General features: G+C 37.5%; 1 protein-coding gene across 3 annotated transcripts in view; it reads right to left on the bottom strand.

The window, feature by feature from the left end:
* Positions 1–213: 213 nt before the first annotated feature.
* The window catches only part of LOC116995757 (cadherin-10), a 103,036-nt gene continuing 82,293 nt past the window's right edge, over positions 214–20,956 (bottom strand). For all 3 annotated transcript variants that reach the window (XM_033058713.2, XM_033058705.2, XM_033058722.2), the window contains exons 7-12: positions 18,784–19,037; positions 17,038–17,174; positions 13,858–13,979; positions 4,386–4,494; positions 2,160–2,411; positions 214–1,289 (exon numbers count right to left, since the gene is read on the bottom strand). In XM_033058713.2, the coding sequence (XP_032914604.1) occupies positions 796–1,289; positions 2,160–2,411; positions 4,386–4,494; positions 13,858–13,979; positions 17,038–17,174; positions 18,784–19,037 (1,368 nt within the window). In that variant the 3' untranslated portion in view covers positions 214–795. The remainder of the gene's footprint in view (positions 1,290–2,159; positions 2,412–4,385; positions 4,495–13,857; positions 13,980–17,037; positions 17,175–18,783; positions 19,038–20,956) is intronic.

Below are 20,956 nucleotides of genomic sequence, written 5' to 3'. Positions count from 1 at the left end.
CTTAAACACTGAACTGTAGAAAGTAGATCTTTGAGCAAACAAGTGTATAACTTCTTCCCGTCTCAGTGAGCACAAGCACTTTAGACTGTATTGTATGTATGGAGAATACATCAACACAGAAGTACTAATAGTTGGTTGTGATGTCACTGGAGAAATTCCATGTTTTCTTCAAGTTTGAAACTCATGTCCAGAACAGGCAGGCAGGCATTAACATAGTTGTAAAAACTGGTTTATTTTTTAAAAATAAATACAAAAATATAAATATAAAACATTGGCAGATAGAATTTGATGAAGTGAAGTTGCACAAACTTTTTTTTTAAACCAGCTGCATATTACACTTATTAACACCACGTGTACATTTTGTTTTATTTTAATGTACAGAACAGGACATACTGGATTTTTTTCTTCTTTGCCATCTGAAAAGCTGAACTTGCAGGAATAGGACATGTACCTAACAGAAGCGGCTTGTACATGAGGTTGCTTAAGGGATTATCACCCCGTTCAAATTTCTGAAGATGAGATATTTTTAATTTTACTTACTAAAATGTACAACACTGAATTTCCATAGCTTTGGCTCTTGGAAGTTGATTAAATAAAATACTGTATATATTCCAAGTGGCATCCTACTAGAAAGAATGAATGACATTAATGGACAAATTTAAAACAAATTTTAAAAGGAAACCATTGTGCTGAGTGGCAGGAAAATTTTCCTGAATGTTAAATACTGTTGAGTGCAGAAGGTGTCTGTAAAATTACTTCCGCTCAAAGGAAAAGAAAAAAGTAGCCTACTGTAGGTTAAGAAGTGTCTTTGTCACTTTCTCCTCCACCGTACATCTCAGCTAGCTTATTAAACCGAGGCCCCCACTCTCGGAGGTAATCATAGTTTTGGTCTCCTTCGGTAGTACCTGACTCCAAGGAGCTCAAAGATTCAGCTATGGAATCATTTCCTTCATAGGCATAGGTCGCAAGCGAGTCATATGGTGGCGCAGAGGGGTCAGTGTCATGCTCTTTTAGCCTTTGGTTAATGAAATCTCGGACATCTGTGTTGTCTGGTGCCGAAGGAGTCCTCCGGGGCACAAATAATGTTTCAGGGATAATGTCTCGTCGAAGCTTCTTATCTTCGATAGCTGCAGGATTCCTCAGTGTGCCGATATCAAAGGCTTGGGTGTCCTCCTCTCCACCGCCTTCATCATTGTAACTCACAATGTTGTCTCTGATGTCCTCTTTAGAGAGGATCAAAGGCTCCTTCTTTCGTTGCCTCTTCAGAGCAGCAAATAGCACCACTATAACTTAAAGAGGAAAACAAAGAATGGGTAAAGAGCTCTATTTAACAATTTCGTAGCAGCAAATCCACCAGGTACAAGATCTAAATTTCAGCTACATTTCACAAACTCATTTTTTTGATAACTGAATAAACACCCCTATCTGTTTAATGGTAGCACAATAAAGTCCATATCAAAAACCTATTTGTGTGCTCTGCTTTACAGGACCATGAGATTGTCTGCATGCTCCTTCTGTAGTTGTAATGAGCTTTAAAATACCCAGGTCTATGCTGAAGATATTTTTCCTTTTCCAAGCTCAAAGGATATTGTTAAAAAGTGAGTTTGAGTTGAATTATAGGTCATTAAGTGTTATTCTGAAAACCTCAAAATGGAGGTTTTACAAAATTTTCTTTTTTTTTCTTTTATTAAGGCACTGAAACTACTGGATAGACAGGGCTTTGATGTAGTAAAATTACTGCTTACTGTTACATTATATGTGAAATATATACTGCATATTGATTTTTAGTAGTTATTTAAATGAAAAAGAGACTTTTCTTTAAAAACAATCTAAAATTAAAGACATGAAAGAAATTTTTGATTATACTCTTCATCCTCTCTGAACTTTCTTTTTTTGGACAATTTAGTGAAAGAACATAAATGAGCTTCTGGTTGCACAGTGATAGTTTTAACAGTTGGTGACGTGAATTCTTATTTACAGCATTAAATTAGCAGATAACCAGGGTTTGTCTTTGTTTTTTCCCTTTTATTTTAAGCTGCAGTTATATTCTTCCTGCAAAATCCTGGATCATTAGTTCTATCAAACTGCATAATTTTTTGAAATGAGTCAGGTCTTAAATATTTGTTCCTGGGTAGGAGAAGGTGCGTTTCTCTCCTTACCTAGCAGGATAATGATGCAGAGAAGAATGGCCACCAGAGCCCCCGTGCTGAGACCGGCAGGGAGGAGCAGGGCCTCGGCACTGCAGGACTGCATGTTCCCCCGGCTGTCACAGGCACACACCCGGATGGTCAGCGTGCCTGTGCTGCTCTGGATCGGGTAGTCGTTGTCCGATATCACCACCGGGAGCAGGTAAGTACTTATTTCGTGCCGACTAAAGCCATTCCTTCTCGTCAAAATCCTGGCAGTGTTATCTAGATCGATTAAAAGACACTGTTGTAGGCTATATGAACTGAAGCCATATCACTTATAGTAGACGTAAATCATCATATTTTATATGACTTAAAAACAGTTTGTTTCATCAAAGTGATATCTCTGTTTTTCTAACAACATTCCCATTTGATCAGAAAGCTATTTATAAGTTTGTAGGTACATCTGACCTGCTTCTCTGAGCCTCTGCACCACTTTTGCGTGTAATTTGAAAAAGAGGATTTCTCAAAGCTTAAAAATGTTTTATAGATTAATGCATGCAGTGTGTGACACAGTTACAGTTCAGGGCTGAAACCCTGAAATGCAGCGACCAATTGAGGAAAAATCACCTTCCACTATGTGGAGTTCAACAAGCACTCCATTGTGGAAGATTCTTTCTATGGATCATCTGTGACACCACTCACAGGAATGCTGTTAACTCAGTATGAGATTTGCTATACCAAGTCACTTTCAACACACTGTAGAACAATGAATTATGTACCTTAGAAAATGAGGTAGGGCTTTTTTTTTTTTGTTTTATTTTGTTTTGTTTTGATAGAAATTGTCTTAGGAATTCAGAAAACGTAAAAGATGGTAGGTATTCCTACACATTTCTGAGACCTGAACTTACTAAACTGTATCTCTGGCAGACAAATGTTAGTTGTGTGCAGGATACTTCAAGCATCAAAAGCTGTCCACTGAGTGACCAGAGAGAAGGGAAGAGAGAGAAAGAATGATTAACATGGAGAGATTATTTCTTCTGCTGTTAGAGCTACAACACTAGAGAGTGGCAGCCAACACCAGAGTTGATAACTTCTTAGTCCAAAAGAGAGAAAATACAGGCTTAGTGTACACTAAAAGGAAAATTTAATTTTCATCTTATTTGTGGATTGCTTGAGCTATGTGGTTAGCTATTCTCACAGACAACTTCAGGCACAGCAAAAATAACCCATGTGCAAAAAGGAAGAAAATTAGAGATAGCAAAGAAATATCAAGATCTATACCTCTCTGTACTCAAGACCTAGTCACCAAGATATAACCTTTGTTTAACTTTAATCATGCATTTATTTCATAGACTTCAAGATGTGAAAAACTTTGGTTTGGGAATTTGGGAAATTGGCAATATGGGGAAATTGGCAATTTTGGGAAATTGCTTCTCTCCACTGGTTTTGTGCATTTTAACACTATTTGCTTTCACTCAACATCAAAAATTGCATGTCTTATGGATCTTTAAATACCTCTTCTGCAAGGGATTTTATAAGGTACCCAAATGATTTGATTTAATTGCTTTCCCTACTGTTAGAAATTTTTTTTTGCTGTTGCTTTTGTCTACTACATCCTGAACTATCCATTAGAAACCAAGGATTATTCCCATTGCTTTTATGCTTTTGACACATTTGAAGGCTGATACCATGTCCCCTCTCATTTATTTCTTCTGTAATCTAGACTCCTTTCAATTAGTCATACTAATAATGAAGGCCAAAATTAATAGTTTCACTTCCCCAACAGAAGCTTCTGAAAATTTTCTCTGATAAAGACAAATTGAGAAAGGATGAAAAGAAAAACCAAAGTGGCTCTCAGAATCATCATTTTTATTAATGGTCAGAAAGAAGCAAAACAGGGGAATCAGAACTATGTGACAAAAAGCTAAAGTGAAAAACTTCAACTTGTCAGCTGAAGGCATTTTTGAAAGGTTTTTTTCAAGTATTTTTTCAAGTCAAGTATTTCATCTGTCTATTATTCCAAGCTAACACTTTTCTGATTTTCTTTCTAATTTTTTTTCAATCACATTTTTGCCTCACTTACACAGAAGTTGATAAATGTAGAAGTCCTAAACCTCAGTCAGGTAAAGTATTCTTGATAGTAGCAACCTTCACAGCTTCTCTACATATTGATAGACATCAAAAGCAAATATATTTCAGGAATGTAGCCAGATAGAAAAGATAAAACTCCTTCCTTGGAACAGGCATGAATTTTACCTTCATTATCCTGAACAGTGAAGTTAGGGTTAACGGCAGCTAAACTGAAGAAAAATTTTTGTCCACCAAGAGGGTCATCTTTGTCTACTGCACTTATGGTTTGAATAAGCTGCAGGAAAAAAGCAAGCAAACAAACAACAACAAAAAATGCAAATACACCTAGGTTTTTGATAGAGCTGTCTGATCACAGAATATGAAAAGCATTAAAATAACTTAGCATTCACACATATTGACTTAATATTTATTCTGTAAAATATAAAAACTAAACATATGTTCAACAAATGTCTTATATAAGTTTTTCTGAACATCTCTATTTTTCATGTGGTAGTACATGTGCACATATATTTTTGTAGCTATACTTGCCAAAAATAATTTTAGCTGTCACAGGTAGTTTTTATCTTTGGTTCATTGTTTTAAATTCAAATCAACACCTAAGACAGTAATTCATATGAAGTTTTCTATTTTTTGTGATGAAAATGGCATTTTATCAAACAGATATTTTTGAAAGGGAAGTTAACATTTCAAATTATATTTCAACATTAAAGAATTTTTTTCTTAAATATGCTTTTTCTATTTATTAGTATAGCAGAACACACCAACATGATTCCTGCGATGAAAAATGCCAGTTAGTTTTTATACATATTTCTACTCTTGTAAAACACTGTAACACACCCTAGAGATGAACAACTTTAGAGTGGGATGTGATCCTGGTGCCATAATTCTCAGAATAAGCTGCACCAGAGCAGTTACATATTCAGACACAGATCTTCCTGCAATGCCTACAAAAAAAATTTGGGCATTTTTGGAGAAGGTAATGGTAAGCCCTTTATCAGAACTTATTTTCCTGACAGGTAAATGAATATGTAGCTTTCTCACTAAAATTTCACTACCTAAGAGTGGCAAAATATTGTTTCCCAAGCAAAATTAGTTTTTTGACTTTTACTTTATTGCCTAATTTCCAACTGGGGTTTGTTTTATACCATGGCATATAAACTGGATTTAAGTCTGAATTTTTGTGCAAGCATGCTTGAAGGTTCAGTTATGTGCATAAGTTTAACTTCCAAATACAGATTAATCTTTAGTTCATAGATAATTTCTATTCTTCATTTCTTATCCATCATTTTAAATTGTACTGCTCTTTCAACCATGGAATTGCACCTAATTTTTAACACTATTCCTTCCGTGTGGTGTACTTGTTAAACCCTGCTTGTTTTTTCCTCTTCCAGTTCCTCCAAATACAGCCATTTCTCTTCACATTGCAGCTTTTGTCAAGTCTGATCATCTTTAACATCCATCAACAACTGCATTGCACTCCTGTTTGCCTTAAAAAACACATGACTAACTCCCAAGTTCTGTCTTGTCCATCCAGAAAATAGCAGTAAATTTCTTTTAATATAGGAGTTTCCTTGCTTTTTCAAAAGTTTTGTGTTTCTCTAAATCTGTTTTCTTGTATAATCCTCACATAACTTTCTAAATGAGTAAACTGATAATGCAAGTATAGAATATAATTTGTTTTTAAAGAATGAATATTTTAATTACAGTAGTTTCACCATTACAAGCTGCACCATTTTGACTAAAATTTTGGTCTGAACCCGGAAGTGCGGCTTATAATCACATGCAGCCAATATATTGATGAGGTTCAGAAATTTGCCAACCCAGCAGTGTGAGGCCGCACGACCCCGAGCCGAGCCAGAGACCGCACAGCCCCGGTGGGGGAAAAGCGGGGCTGATCTGAGCCTACACGGCTCCGGCAGGGGAAAAGCGGGGCCAATCCAAGCCCGCCTGGCCCCGGCAGGGAAAAGCGGGACCGATCCGAGCCCGCATGGCCCCAGGAGGTGAAAAGTGGGACCGATCCAAGCCTGCATGGCCCCAAGCTGTCAGTAAACCCTGCGATCCCACGATTCTGTTACTAATTGGTAACTTTGTGAAAGTTGTACAAGGATCCTTGCTGCGAACAAAAGTGTGGCTTAAAATCAGATGCAGTTTATATATGGATGAAGACCTAAACGTTGCCAACACCCAGACGTGTGGCAAATAATCAGGTGCAGCTTATAATTGTGAAATTGCTGTATTTAATGAGCAATTAGCATATTAATTTTCACAGGTACTTACAAAATGAAGTAAAAAAACCCACTAGCTTATTTCACTTCACAACTAGAGACCATGAATATGGTCAGTTCTCGGTGTTAGGCTGATGAAAATCAGCTGATTTGCTGAGTGTTCATACTCATAGTTTAAAAAAAGCATGTAGAACTGAAATAATTATATTCCAGTTTGAAAACTGTTTCCTGATAATATTGATTGCTATTTTAACGTGATAAATCCTGTCTTAGATGTGGTGTCAAAAAGTTGTTTTCCTCTTAGACCTGCCAACCATGGGAAACCCCAATTACCTTGTAAATAGGGGTATAACACTCTTAGTTGCTTCTTTCAAGAAATGCCACAAAGAGTTACTGCAGGGAAGACAAGAATATTACTCTGTTTGATAACAGGAAATTAAGGGCCCAGCAGCAGTCCTGAGGGTCATTAGCCACTAAAAAACTGATAAACCAGTGGAAACAAGTTTGTTGTATAGTCTGCTTATTCCAGCAAAATTCATCTTTCTGCTTGGTAGAACCTCTGCAAGCATCAGTTCTATCAACTGTGTATGTAGATATTTTCTTCTAAAATAGACTACACATTTGCTTTTAAATTTATGACAAAGAAAGAAAATATAATGCGCTATTAAGAAAAAAGAAAGCAGAACTCTTTAGAAACCCTACATCAATTTGTAGTTCAAAACCTTCTTCTTGCCCAAGTGAAAAAAATTAAGCTTTTGAGAGTTTTTGAGGTAAGGCAAAGAAAAATTTCTGATACTTGTAAAACCAGTGGAAGATACAAGATCTATGGCTGTATAGTGAAGAAAAGCAAGAATGAATCAGGGGAACTGGGAAAGAAAGAAAAGACAATTTCAAGTACAGTAATTTCATGAGTATAAACCGCACCCTTTTGATAAAAGTTTTGGTCCCAACCCGGAAGTGCGGCTTATACTCCGGAGCATCCAATATATGGGCAAAGTTCTGAAATTTGCCAACCCAGAAGTGCAAGCTGCAGGTCGAGCCGAACCCAGGAATTGAGCACCTGCCAGTAAAACTCGCGATTGCGTGATTGTAACAAATTGGTTACTCTGTTGCACGACGGGGAGACCAGAGTCCTGCCGGTGACGCGGCGTGGGGGCAAGCTGGGGCTCCCGCCAGCGGTACAGCACGGGGACAAACCAGGGCTCCCACCGGCACTGCGGGGGGAGTGGAGATTGTGAATTGAACACCTGCCAGTAAAACCCATGATCGCATGATTGTTACAAATTGGTTACTTTGTTGTGCAAGCATCCTCGCTGCGAACGAAAGTGTGGCTTATAATCCAGTGTGGTTTATATGTGGATAAAGAACGAAAAGCTGCCGACAGCCAGAAGTGCAGTTTACAATCAGGTGTGGCTTATACTCATGAAATTACTGTAAAGTGATCACAAATTGTCATTGTTTTGAAAGAAACAAAAGAGATGCAATAAACAAAGATAAAATAACATTTCAGGATTAATGGATTTAAGAAATTTTTATAGAAATATCTGAAAATAGGAAGGGAAAATGGGATGCTAGAAAAAGCTTCAAGGATTCTAGTTTTTCAATAGATACGAATTTTAGTTATTTTTAGAAAGACACTTGGTGAATATAATAAGGAAATCTTGTATGAAGATCCCAAAAGCCATGTTTAAAAAAGATTATGGTGATAAAAGCATCCCTGATAAGCATTGTTATATGGGTCAAATGAGCTGATAACATGAGAAGCAGTATAAAAAGAATTGGTTCAAGAAACCTAGTTTGTTTATATAATCTATACTGAATTAAGTTATTGAAAAAAGGAAAATAGACACCATCATTTATATTTTAAAATGTCTCTGAAAGAGAATCCGTTATGAGCTAGACCTATTTACATATCATTTGGCCACATGAAAAGGGAGTGGGCACGTATGGATTTGATAAAATGACGGCTAGTAACAACAAGATAGTAGCAAACCATTTAAACATCATGGTGTACTTGGGTCAGGTGAAGGTGTCCCAGTGCTGGCGCTGCAGCTGTACCGGGGCTGTGCTGGGTCAGTACTGGGGCAGTACCAGAGCTGTACCAGGGCAGTACTGGGTGAGTACTGGGTTAGTACAGGGGCAGTACCAGGTCAGTACCGGGACAGTACAGGGGCACTACCGAATCAGTACCAGGGCAGTACCAGGGCAGTGGTGGGGATGGGCCAGGCTGCAGGCGGTGCCCGCGGCTGCAGTGGCCCCAGCACAGGGCCTGGCCGAGCCCCTCAGCCCCATGGAAAGCTTGGGCAAGGGAGGGCAAAACGCTGCCCGGCAGGCAGGGCTGAACCAGGGAACCAAGCGAGAAGCAGCCCTGCGAGCCCCGAGGGGACAGCGGGAGCAGGGACGGGGCAAGAGAGAGCCAGCAGGGATGGGCTTGCGAGCCCCGAGGGGACAACTGGAGCAGGGACGGGGCAGGAGAGAGCCAGCATGGATGGACCTGCGGCCAGGAGAGACTCCAACGGGACACAGCTTTCCCTGAGGCCCTGAGGGCGATCCCATGTTGCAGCAGATTTATCCTGAAGGAATGCAGTCCATGGGGAATGCTCACAATGGGGCAGGAAAAAGTGTGAGGAGAAAGGGGTGTTCAAGAAAAGAAAGTCAATAGTGAAGGGGTGAAGGTGAACCTGGGAAGAAGGGGAGCATTAATGGAAGTTGTTTTAGTTCTTTCTTCCTCACTATCCTACTCCATGTTTAACAGATAGCATATTAAAATAATTTTCCTCAAATTGAGTCTGTTTCGCCAGTTTGTCTTTGTCAGTTTGTAAGTTTGTCTTTGCCTCAATCTTTCCTCCCTCTATACTGTTGAGGGGGGAGGAAGTGGCTGAGTGGGCAGCTGGCTGCTGACCAAGGTCAACTCCTGCCTTCTTTGTTTTAGCAGATCATTTACAAATAGAGAAGGGCCTCTCTTCTGACATCTACTATAGGGAAAATTAATATATAAAAAAGTTATACCCAGCTTCCATGCAAGATCTATCGAAGGCAGAACTGACTTCTGCTTTCTAAACTCATTCTTATCTTTTGCATTAGAAGATCTTTGGAGGCTGGCAGCTGAGCTGCCAGACATGTGACAGCTGGGAGCTGACAAAACCAGTGGGACTCCATCTGTCCAGATGCCCAGCTCCTGGCTCTTCTCACCTGGGGGCGGAGGACAGCTGAACTTCTCTGGTTGCAGGGCTGCAGCAGTCTGAGCATTTTCCCCTGTTGAGTCAGCCTTGTGTAGGTCACATGAATGCCTGTGACCTCTTTATGCCATCACACCAAGACTGTCCTCATTTTTGGGAGGGGGTCGAAAAAACAGTAATCACCAAAATAGCATTCTGCCAGAGGTGCTGCTTGTGTATAGCTTGAGTTTTTTGAGATAGGGTATTTGCATCGTTTGTTCACAGTACGGGGTGGCATCAGCAGTAACAGCAAGCAGGAAAACAATCAGAGGCCCTTTGAGTCGTTCAGACTACAAAAGTCACATTTCTCTCTCCCTATATATTTGCATATATGTGTATATTTGTATACATGGATTTATGAGCACCTCCCTAGGTATCACATATAATATGCGTGTGTCTACATATACATGTATGTATGAAATATAGGCTTCTGTACAAAGTAAGTAAATGGAAAAGTGTAATATTCATTACAATATCTGTCTTTAGTAGATGGGAAATACTTAAATGAATAACACAGAATCTGTGACTGATGAAGCGTCATTAGTTTCAGTGACCTAATAGAAGATATAAATTTAATGGATCAGATGTAATTATGAAAGGGAAGAAAAATAGCAGAAATGTGGGAGGAATCAAGCTCAGAGAACCATGTTCAGTTGGACTGATTAGATTCTCTCAAGACAGATTGAATTTGAAAAATAAAAAGTCTTATTTATGAGCTGCCAGTAAACAAGAAGAGTATAATTACATTCAAATAGATTATTCATGTTATCCTGCATTACATTTATTCTCTTCCTGCAAAATGCATTCTTTAAGCAATCATCTGCAACTCAGATTTCTTAAAAAATACTTCTATTTATGGCCCTCTCAATAACTTTGTCAGTTTTTTTCTGATAAAGACACTATTTAGCTCTATAAGAATTTAAATAAGGATTTGTGGAGGTGTAAACTTATTTAGCGTCTCAATCATTATTTATAAGTGTTTAATGCTATTTTATTCAACTTTTTAACTGACAGTTGATTCTGATTGTAAGCAATAGAACAATGCAATGTAGAAATAACTTTTATATTTACAGTAATTTCACAATTATAAGCTGCACCGAGTATAAGCCGCACTTCCAGGTGCCAGCAACTTTTCATTCTTTGTCCATATATAAGCCGCACCTGATCATAAACTGCACATTACAATACAGAGTGTGATAAAACGTATCTATTCAACCATCTGTTGAGGGTGCGGGCAGTGATCCTTATCTCTGTGGGAGATATTCTGCTAATGGGCCATCCATTGAAACCAGGCGGGGAATTGTTCTTTACCTTTTCACAACCCATCCTACCTCCAGCGAGTCATTTTCTGCTAATGGCCCATTGAGTCCCACTGTGTGACTGATAAAATTACTGCATCCCATTGGAAGTTGCTCCAGCCAGGGGGAAGAGCCTAGCATTTCTCACCAAGATAAAAACAGAGGTTTTGGGACACTAAGGTTGCCCCTTTCTCCACTGGATTGAAGAGGAAAAAAATGAGATTTCTCCACATCACCACTGGACCTATGGAGGGAAACTGCACCTTCTACAGGAGCACTGCTTCAACTGAATCACATTGTCACTGCAAGAGGATGCAGCCATCATTTAATGGGACTGCTATCAACACCCAGCCTGACGGGGTGTCAGGTTGTCCTCTGACTTTGTCAGGGTTTGGAATTTGTTTCTTTGTAGTACTGTATTTCTATTTTAATTTCCCTAGTAAAGAACTGTTATTTCTAATTCACATATTTTTACCTGAAAGCCCCTTGATTTCAAAATGATAATAATTTGGAGGGAGGGGGTTTACATTCTCCATTTCAAAGAGAAGCTCCTGCCTTTCTCAGCAGATACCTGTCCTCCAAACTAAAACAGTAACTTTTCGTTCTTTGTCCATATATAAGCCGCACCTGATTATAAGCCACACTTTGGGTTCAGACGAAAATTTTAGTCAAAATGGTGCGGCTTATAATTGTGAAATTACTGTACAGTAATTTCACGAATACAAGCCACAGCAGTTTGACAAAAATTTTGGTGGAAGTGCGGCTAATACTCGGGGGCGGCTAATATGTGAATAATTTTCTGACATTTACAACCCCAGACGTGCCAACCAGGGTACCAAGCCAAGCACCTGCCAGTAAAAGCCGGCATTTCGCGATTGTTACAAAGTGTTACTCTGTTGCCCTGGCTGCCTGCAGGCAACACAGGGGGTGGGGAGAGAGGCAGGAGAGCTCTCTTCTTCCCTCCTCTACCGCAGCCCGGGGGAGAGACGGGGGGACCACGCGCCGCCATTGCCGCGGCTCGGGGAGCCGACGGGGGCCCCGCACTGCCATTGCCGTGGTCCGGGGAGGAGGGGAGGAGCCCACGCCGCCATTGTCGCGGCTCAAGGTGGGGGGAACCTGTGCCGCCATTGCTGCGGCTCGGGGAGGAGGGGGGGTTCTCTGCCCCCACCCTCCGCCGCCGCGGCATGAGCAGGGCACGCTCTCCGTGCCCGGCCGGCACCGCGGTGGGAGCGGGGCGTGCTCTCCGTGCCTGGCCGGCGCCGCGGCGGGAGCGGGGCCAGGGCGAGCAAACCCAGAGGCGGCGGCCAGCCCTGAGCCGCACCACCGAGCTGGGCCACCTGGCCCCGTCAGCAGCCCCTAGCGGGCCGAGCCTGCACAGCCTTAGTTGAGCCAGTAAACCCCCCGCCATGTCGCGGTTCTGTTAGTATTTGGTAACTTTGTTGCACGCAGGTCCTCGCTGCGAACGACAGAGAGGCTTATATTCAGGTGCAGCTTATTTATGGACAAAGAACGAAATATTTGCCAACACCCAGAGATGCAGCTTATACTCAGTGCGGCTTGTATTTGTGAATTTACTGTGCTTTTAAATTATACTGACTTCAATAGTTTAGATAGCGCAGAAGAAGCTGTTCCTCAAAATACATTTACATTGAAATTTAACTGTCCTATTAACATTTCCTGTATGCTCTAGAACTAGTAACCTGCATAGAAAAAATTCTGAAACCTCCGATGAGTAGAACTTGTGGATTCATGCATTAACATATTTTTTAAAAACAGGATTTTTTTTGTGAAACTGGAAGAGGAAAATTCAATGTTCTTCTTTTAGGGTTCCTAATCTATGCTGAAAATGATTAAAATATTATTTTAGCATTTATAAAACACACTTCAACTGTCCAAAATTCTACATTTTCAACCAGTGATTTGTCTTTACCTAACAGGTTGAATTCTCTTGTGATTGTCACAGCAGACAAATGCACTTGCTCAGTACCTTTAGATATTTCATGCATTATAAATTTGGGCCTCAAATTCTTTGTTCTAAGTTCAAATTGATGTCACTTTGGAAGGAAGAATGGCAATCTGAATGCGAAATTTGCAATATAACCTGAATGCTATACCTGTGGGACTCCAGCAGCTAAGACAAGCTGACACTTCCACAACATTCTATTCAAACGTACTGAAAGGGTTACACTGAGGTCCTACTGCTACCATTTTAAAGGGTTTATTATTGGCTAATTATGCTCTGGGACATTTAATAGGAAAACATTTTTTAAAGTGTTATAATAAGCAACTGCCTATTGGGAATTTGGTATTAAGTAGTACTTAATTTCACTTATCTTCACTATACTTTATTTCACTTAAATTGAAATACACATTGTATAGCCGCTAAGAAGCAAAAGAAAATATTGTGGTACCATGTAAAAAATGTATGCTTTCTTTTCAGAAATTTTTTGGTGTGATAATGAAAGATGAATCTCTCAACTGAAAAAAAACGGTGACAGATATTTTTGTTTGCAATCACCGTCAGCATGGGTTGAAATAGATCTGAACTTTGCTATTGGAGAATTATTGAAAATATAGATCAAACTTTTTAGTTCATATAGTGATCTGCTTTATGAAATTAAGGGCAAAGTGAATCATGATCATGTAATGGACATATCTTGTCAGCATTTAACAGTAGTACAAGGTTAGGTAAGGAAAAGTGGTGATTGAAACACTGATGTACTTGCAGCATACTGAGATTTCAATCTAAGCTTCACTTACAGAGTTTCTTTACTTTCATTTTTAACATTTCAAAAGCCAATTTTGATATGATTTTCCCTAAGCAATAGGCAAGAATGATCTACAATTGAGTGCTGTAACAAAACTGGATAGTCGGAAGAGTTTATCAAAGGCATACCTGTCCAGCTCTTGCATTTTCACAGACAAAAGTGTCGTAGAATACAGCAAACTGTGGGGCATTGTCATTAACATCCAAAATTCTTACATAGACAGGAACACGAGTAGTATCTTTGGGGTTGTCTGACAGCAGAAGAGAGAAAAAACCTGAGATTGTTTTCATATTAAGAGTTTTCTGTTTTCTTCCAAATTTCGTGAGCAATACACATGCAAGATGAAGTTTGAATCTGGCCAATATTTTGTGTACAAACCAGTAACAAGTCAGAATCAGACCTTCTAAAAAATAAGGAAATTATTTATGCAGAGTGAGAAAAAAATGAAGTATTGGGATCTAGTGAGCAGTTAAGTTTTTCATGAAGATAGGGGGCTGAAAATGTTAATAACATCTTCAAATAATATATATGAAATGTATACCCACTACTTCTATAACAAATTTGATCCCTTGGTGAGCTCAAGGTTTTATAAGTGTTTGATCTTTAATTTTAAAATTCTTTGTGATCTAGTTCATTTTACAGAGCAAAGGCATAATTGACTTTGGGCATTATGTTGGTTTTGGCTGGGACAGAGTTTACTTACTCTATGACATGCATATGTATTTTGAAAAATTCTCAAATGTGACTTTCCTTTCTTGCCCCTCTGTCTTGCGTTACAATACAGGATGTGATCAAAAGTATCTATTCTGTCACGATCTGTTGAGCGTGGGGGCAGTAATCCTTATCTCCGCGGGAGATATTCTGCTAATGGGCCATCCATTGAAACCATGATGGGAATTGTTCTTTATCTTTTCACAACTCATCCTTCCTCCAGCGAGTCATTTTCTGCTAATGGCCCATTGAGTCCCACTGTGGGACTGATAAAATTACTTCATCCCATTAGAAGTTGCTCCAGCCAGGGGGAAGAGCCCAACATGTCTTACCAAGATAAAAACAAAGACTTTAGGACACTAAAGCAGCCCTTTCTCCACTGAACTTCCAAAAGAAAACCAAACATCTCCACATCAACACTGAGGGAAACTGCACCCTTCTGCAGGATCACTGCTTCAACTGAATCACATTTGTCACTGAAAGAGGACTGTAGCCACCATTTAATAGAACTGCTATCAACACTCTGACTGACGGGTTGTCAAGTTGTACTCTGACTCTGTCAGGGTTTGGAGTTTGTTTCTTTGTAGTACTCTATTTCTACTTTAATTTTCCTAGTAAGGAACTGTTATTCCTAATTCCCATTTATTTGCCTGAGAGTCCCTTAACTTCAAAATTATAATAATTTAAGGAAAGGGGGTTTACATTCTCCATTTCAAAGAAAAGCTCCTGCCTTTCTCAGCAAACACCTATCCTCTAAACCAAGACATCCTCGAAGAAATTCCTACAAAACAAATAAAAGTATCCTTCCAAAATCTGGTAAATAATTTATTACAAGGGGGTCTTTTTTATGTTTAAATTACCTTTAAAAATATGAATGTAGATTTTCAGACCTTAGGTTCAGAAACAAGAATAATCTCCCCTCTGCCAAATGCCAAGATCCTACTATTATTTAGAGTGCCCTTTTGTTAGCATTAGTTAATTCAGGAATAAGAGTGTTCCTGTTCTCACTTGCTGATCTTGTTGCCATACCAAAAATATTAAATAATGCCTGAGTGTAAAAAAGTGCAGCTGTTTCTACTGGAATTCTACGGCATGGTAGCCAAGCACTATGTGATTTTTCAGCATTAATGGAATTGGATAAGTAACAACAGTAACAGATTGTTCCAAATTACTGATTCCCCCACCCTCCCCTTTTCTTCTGTTTCAAATAAAACAAAAAGATATTTTGGAGCAGCTGGAATTACATTGGCTTGTTATTAGTAATACCTTTGCTAAGGAGCGTGATATGGATCTTTTTTTACATCCTGAATTGTTTAAATTTCCAGGTTTAGGACACAGTTTTTCACAGTTTTCTGTATGTTTGTACTAACTTTACAAATAATTTCTAACACTACTTTCCCATTCTGTCATGCTTCACAGGGAACATTTTAAAATATTTAAACATCTAAATCTCCCTCTTCATTTCTTTCTCCAAAATTAATATATCTCTGTGGAGAATGCTAGCTACTCCAGATATGTCCACGATGTACATTTACTCTAAGTTTCCTGACAAGGAGCTAAGTTTAGCACTAAGATCTAGTCATACAAGGAGGCTAAATTTCATCATAATATAACTCTGAAAATATTTTGTACATTGGACAGCACTTGGAATGTTTGCAAGCTCAGGACAAAGCGTCACAAGAAAAAAATAAAAAGGTTTTTGAAAAAAAACCTACAGGGTTTTTTATTGTTGTGGGGTTTTTTGGGGGGTTTTTTTGGGGTTTTTTTGTTCTTTTGTTTTGTTTTAGTTTTGTTTACACAGAATGCTTAGTTGGCAGGACACAATGTTCTATCTAGTCCTCTGTGGTGTAGCTCTTGCAGCCACGTTTCACAGTTGATCATTACTTTTTCCTTTTTTTTTTTTTTTTTTTGACTGCTACAGAACTAACCCTAAAAAAATAAGTGACTTTGAGAGGAAGTGACTCTTAGTTGCTCATTTCAAAGATGAGACCTTTGTCCATTAGAAATTTTTCTGTCCATTGATTAAAGTTATTCTCAATAACATAGTAGGTTTAGGAGGATATCTGCTCTTCTGTTTATGCTCTTAACATGAGAATATCTACAGAGACATGTTTTAAATGGTCCAAGAAATGCTACAGCTTTGGGATCAAGCTGAATGGAACCTTTATGATATATTGATTCTAAGAGCTGTAGGTGTAGATTCCATAGGAAGAGATAATGAAAGTATTTCTAAGGAAACAAAGAAAATAATAGACACAAAAACATAGATTACTATGCTAAACTCAGCTATTTTAGCAGCAAAATCATTTTATTGTCCTCCAAGAAAAGGAACAAAAATAATCACTTCTGTCTTAATATTTAATTGGCTAACATTTCAGAAGTAACTTGGACATTAAAGGTCAGTGATGGATGTAGGTGAGGAAAAGAGCAATGAGGAGACAACTGCTGTTAGCTACTCCACAATTCACTTTCCCAGAACATCTAGTAGAAAGGGGCAGAGAGCAAACAAAGGAGGGGTGTTTTCACCACAAAGTTGCAGCTGTAATTTTACAGGCTAAGGAAAACTGAAAGGAAAAAGAAGAAACAAATTAGCTTACTAATCTCAGCAGCTATAACACTAAGATTGTGCCATTGGGATATCTCACGGTCAAGTGGCTTAGAAGTATAGATGGACCCATTTCCCGAATGGATGTTAAAGATCCTGTCAAGGTCAGTGTGACGATCCAGAGAAAACCTAAATACAGTAATGAAACAAAAAGTATCATCAAAATTATAGAAAGTTAAAGAAAACATATATTTCACAAGGCAAGTACAGGTTTTATGTTCTACATTACAAAGGTTAGTTCTGAAAATGCATATATTTAGTTTCTACAAATACTTCTGAAAATTCTGAAGGTAAGCTTCATAGAATAAGGAATTAAATTTGAATTTTAAAAACATGATACAATAGTGTCTAATGTCTGAAAATTGGAGCTATTGCAAAAATAGAGGAGAATTATTTTAGAAAAATCCCAATTTCAATATATTAATTAAATAATTAATTTAATCCTGAAAGGAGAATGGTCTTTGACATAATGTTTCTTCAGACTGAGACTGACAGCTAGTTTACAAGCTTTTTAAAAGTATTGCTATAAACTCAGCTTGTACTATTTAGGATGTATTAACTCACTAGAGATTAAGATAAAAACCTGTAGGAAAATAAGTCCACATGCAGAACTTTCACTTTCATACATAGATGTTAAAGGACCTTCTATATTTCTGTTGTTGCTATACTTCTGACAGGGAAGATGTCCGCTAACATGATATGGTGGTGTCAAACTAGTATCAGAAAATTTATCTTTCTTCCTTTTTTTTTTTGTTTTCTAATAGTTAACATTGCCTTCAAATTAGAATTGAACTTTTGATGTGGAATTGAATGTAGGATTTTGCCAAACACAGAACAATTATCAGAATATGTGTCAGAATTGGGTCAATTTTTTTTTTAAAATTATATAGTACACTTGGATAGTACAACAGAAACAAATGTTTATGTTTCTATGAAAATTTATGAGTAATCTATACTCTTCATCAAGTGCATCTGATTTTACTTACAATACTTAACTAAATTGAGTTGAATAAAATAATTCTGTTATATGACAGTAGTACTGTCATATAGCTACTGTAGTAGCTGTTGTTTGGTAGCTGTTGTTTGCTCACTCCATCACACATAATTGCAGTAAATATGAAACACAAACAAATAAAACCCCAACAAACAAACCAACAACACAATTAGTGTAGAAACAACAAAAAAAGTAAGTTAGAACAGCCAATGAAAACTTCAATGATAGTGCAATAAAGACATACTCAATTTTTTTTATTATTACCTACTTACACTAATAACTCAACTAGCTAGCTCTAAAAACTTTTTTTTAATAATGTCTTAACTAGAATAAAACAAAAACCTGCTCTTTTCTAGAGAAACTATTTTTAAGCCTACTCAGCTTATATGATGAGCATTTAATTTTATTTCATGCATGATGTTAGTTTTATTGAAGATGAGAACTTGTTTCATGAGCACTCTAAAAGCTTTTCACAGTATGAAGCAAGAGGCAATCCTGATGGGCCTACTTGAAATCAAGTTTTCTATGACTTGAGGCACTGGAAGATATTTTGCGTGTCTCTTGTGTGCAAGAAAATTGCTGTTGCTTGCATGTTTGTAGGTTTACAGATAGCACCATTCTCAATTCAATCTATCTCTGGGACAGTAAAAAATAATAGAAAAAATTTCTATGTGAAATTAATGTTCTATTACTATTTATCTTAATTTCTTTAACAAATAATGTTTACAGATGCTGAAGTATTACCTTATTGGACTTGAGGCGGAATCAGGATCCCGTGCCATTACTGTTCCTATTATTGTCCCCAACTCAATATCTTCATGCACCTCAAAAAGGTAAGAAGACCTGCTGAAAACAGGAGGTTCATCTACATCTTCTACAGAGATTTTCACAATAATTGTGTCTTTGAAAGGCCCGAGGTAATAGAAACGGGGATCCACATGAGTATTTTCAGCTTCTACTTTCAAAGTATAAAGTCGTCTTGTCTCATAGTCCAGTGGCTAAAAATGAAAATTGTGATAAATTTTATTAAATTAGATTTTCATATTAAGAGATGTTTCTTATATACATAATGGAACCTAAAGAGGGCTCAAGCCGTATTAGATTCTGCCCTGCATTGTGGGAAGACCAACACAACTTATATTTTCCTCACCACAGGAGTCACTTTGTCTAATAAGAAATTACCACTGTTTTAAGAAGAAGTATCTTTTCCTAAATATTAGCCAAATTATCTCAGCATGAATGACAAAAAGATTTTCAGTGCAAATTAACCAATTATTCAGGGAATTTTGCAGCTGTTTAACAAGAATATAGATTTGAAAGTCATATAACCATTTAAAAGGCTTGAGTTACTGACTGGAAATAGAAACATTTCAGAAGAAGTTATTCAACACTAATATTCCAAAGGAAATTCTGTAAACTCCTGGATAATCAAAATGACCAGAGTATTCTTATTGTCAAGGCCTTAAATATCAGGAATGGTTTAGGTGTCTTGTGAGGAAGATATGTGTGTCAAAGCTCTCTGTATCTAGAGAAACTGTAGAGTTTAATCTTCTTCTTTTTCATTTAATTTAATGAATCCAACATCAGAAGGGGTTTTTAAAAAATATATATTTGACATTTTTGTCAGCAGTTCCTTTTTAAAATTGAAGGAGTAGCAGTTCACAGTTATAATTAGAAATAATTTTGGATAGAAAAGAATTCTTTTCCTTCAAATTTTTCTAACTGTCGTAGATGAAAAGTGTTAGCTAATTAATGATTCTAAGGAAATGAGCAAGCTGAAAACCTACCTTTCTGACACAAAGAAGACTTTATTAACTCTCACAGATTCTCAGAGAGATATAGAAATGGTGATTTTCATTCATCAAAATGGATGGTTGATGACTTGTTTTTTTTGCCTAGTAGCTTTAAAATACTAATTAATGTTCACTAAAGATGCCAAAGTGACAGGTTAGATATTTAAATCCACTATTCAAAAGCAGAAAGATGCAGTCCAGCGAAAGAATGAGTTTCCCCACTGCCCCAGACTTGTTTCAAAAAAAGTATGGAGAGCAGATGGGAGAATATCTACTAATACAATCGAGAAAACCAACTATATATAATCTAGATCTAAGGCTATTACTGTGTCTGTAAAGTGTATCATTCAGTTGTTGAGAGATGCTGACTTCAATCCGAAAAGCAAAGAAGACATGCTAGTCCTGATTTATTCTAATTGGTTTAATCTGGCAGAATATGCACCATGAATATGTAAACTGGCTACTATAACATTCACATCCAATTTGGACATCTTGGATATGAAACCTGTAGATTATACAGACATTTCAGCACACCAACAGTAATGAAAAAAACTCTTGCCCAAATATATGAAATTGTAGAAAATCAATTATTTTGTCTGTGAGAAATTGCATAGAAAAATTTGTATAGAAAAAGTTCTTTTACAACACATAATAAGTTCAAACTTAATAACTTACAGATTTTGTAAAGGAACACAAGCTATTTGTAGTTATTCATCACTGAAAACAAAAATTACAATCCAAATGGATAAATAATAATAAAAAAGAGACTATTTTAATGAATCAATGAACTGAGCATTCTCATCTCCTTCCTTGCTTGTTAGTGCTGTTGTCTGTGGTATTGAATAAACTACTTATTCATGACTGCGAAAGCATCCTGAAAAATGCAAATTCTGTCAGACTGTTAATGACAAAATCAGAAGATCTTGTTCATTAGTATTTATTGACATTTTTGAAACTGCTCTATTATAATTTAGGAAATTTCTTGTGCTTGATTCAGCTACTAGACTTTTTTTCAATATGCTATTGATTTAACATCTATGTGAAAATCTGAAGCAAGAAAGAAAAGAGCATCTCAAAAGAAGCCTTCACAAACTAGGGAAAGGAAAAATATAAGACCTCAAACT

This window comes from Catharus ustulatus, chromosome 1 (assembly GCF_009819885.2).
Source record: "Catharus ustulatus isolate bCatUst1 chromosome 1, bCatUst1.pri.v2, whole genome shotgun sequence".
NCBI classification, from domain to species: domain Eukaryota; kingdom Metazoa; phylum Chordata; class Aves; order Passeriformes; family Turdidae; genus Catharus; species Catharus ustulatus.
The sequence above is the reverse complement of the archived record's forward strand: the minus strand, read 5'-3'. Positions and strand labels throughout refer to the sequence as shown.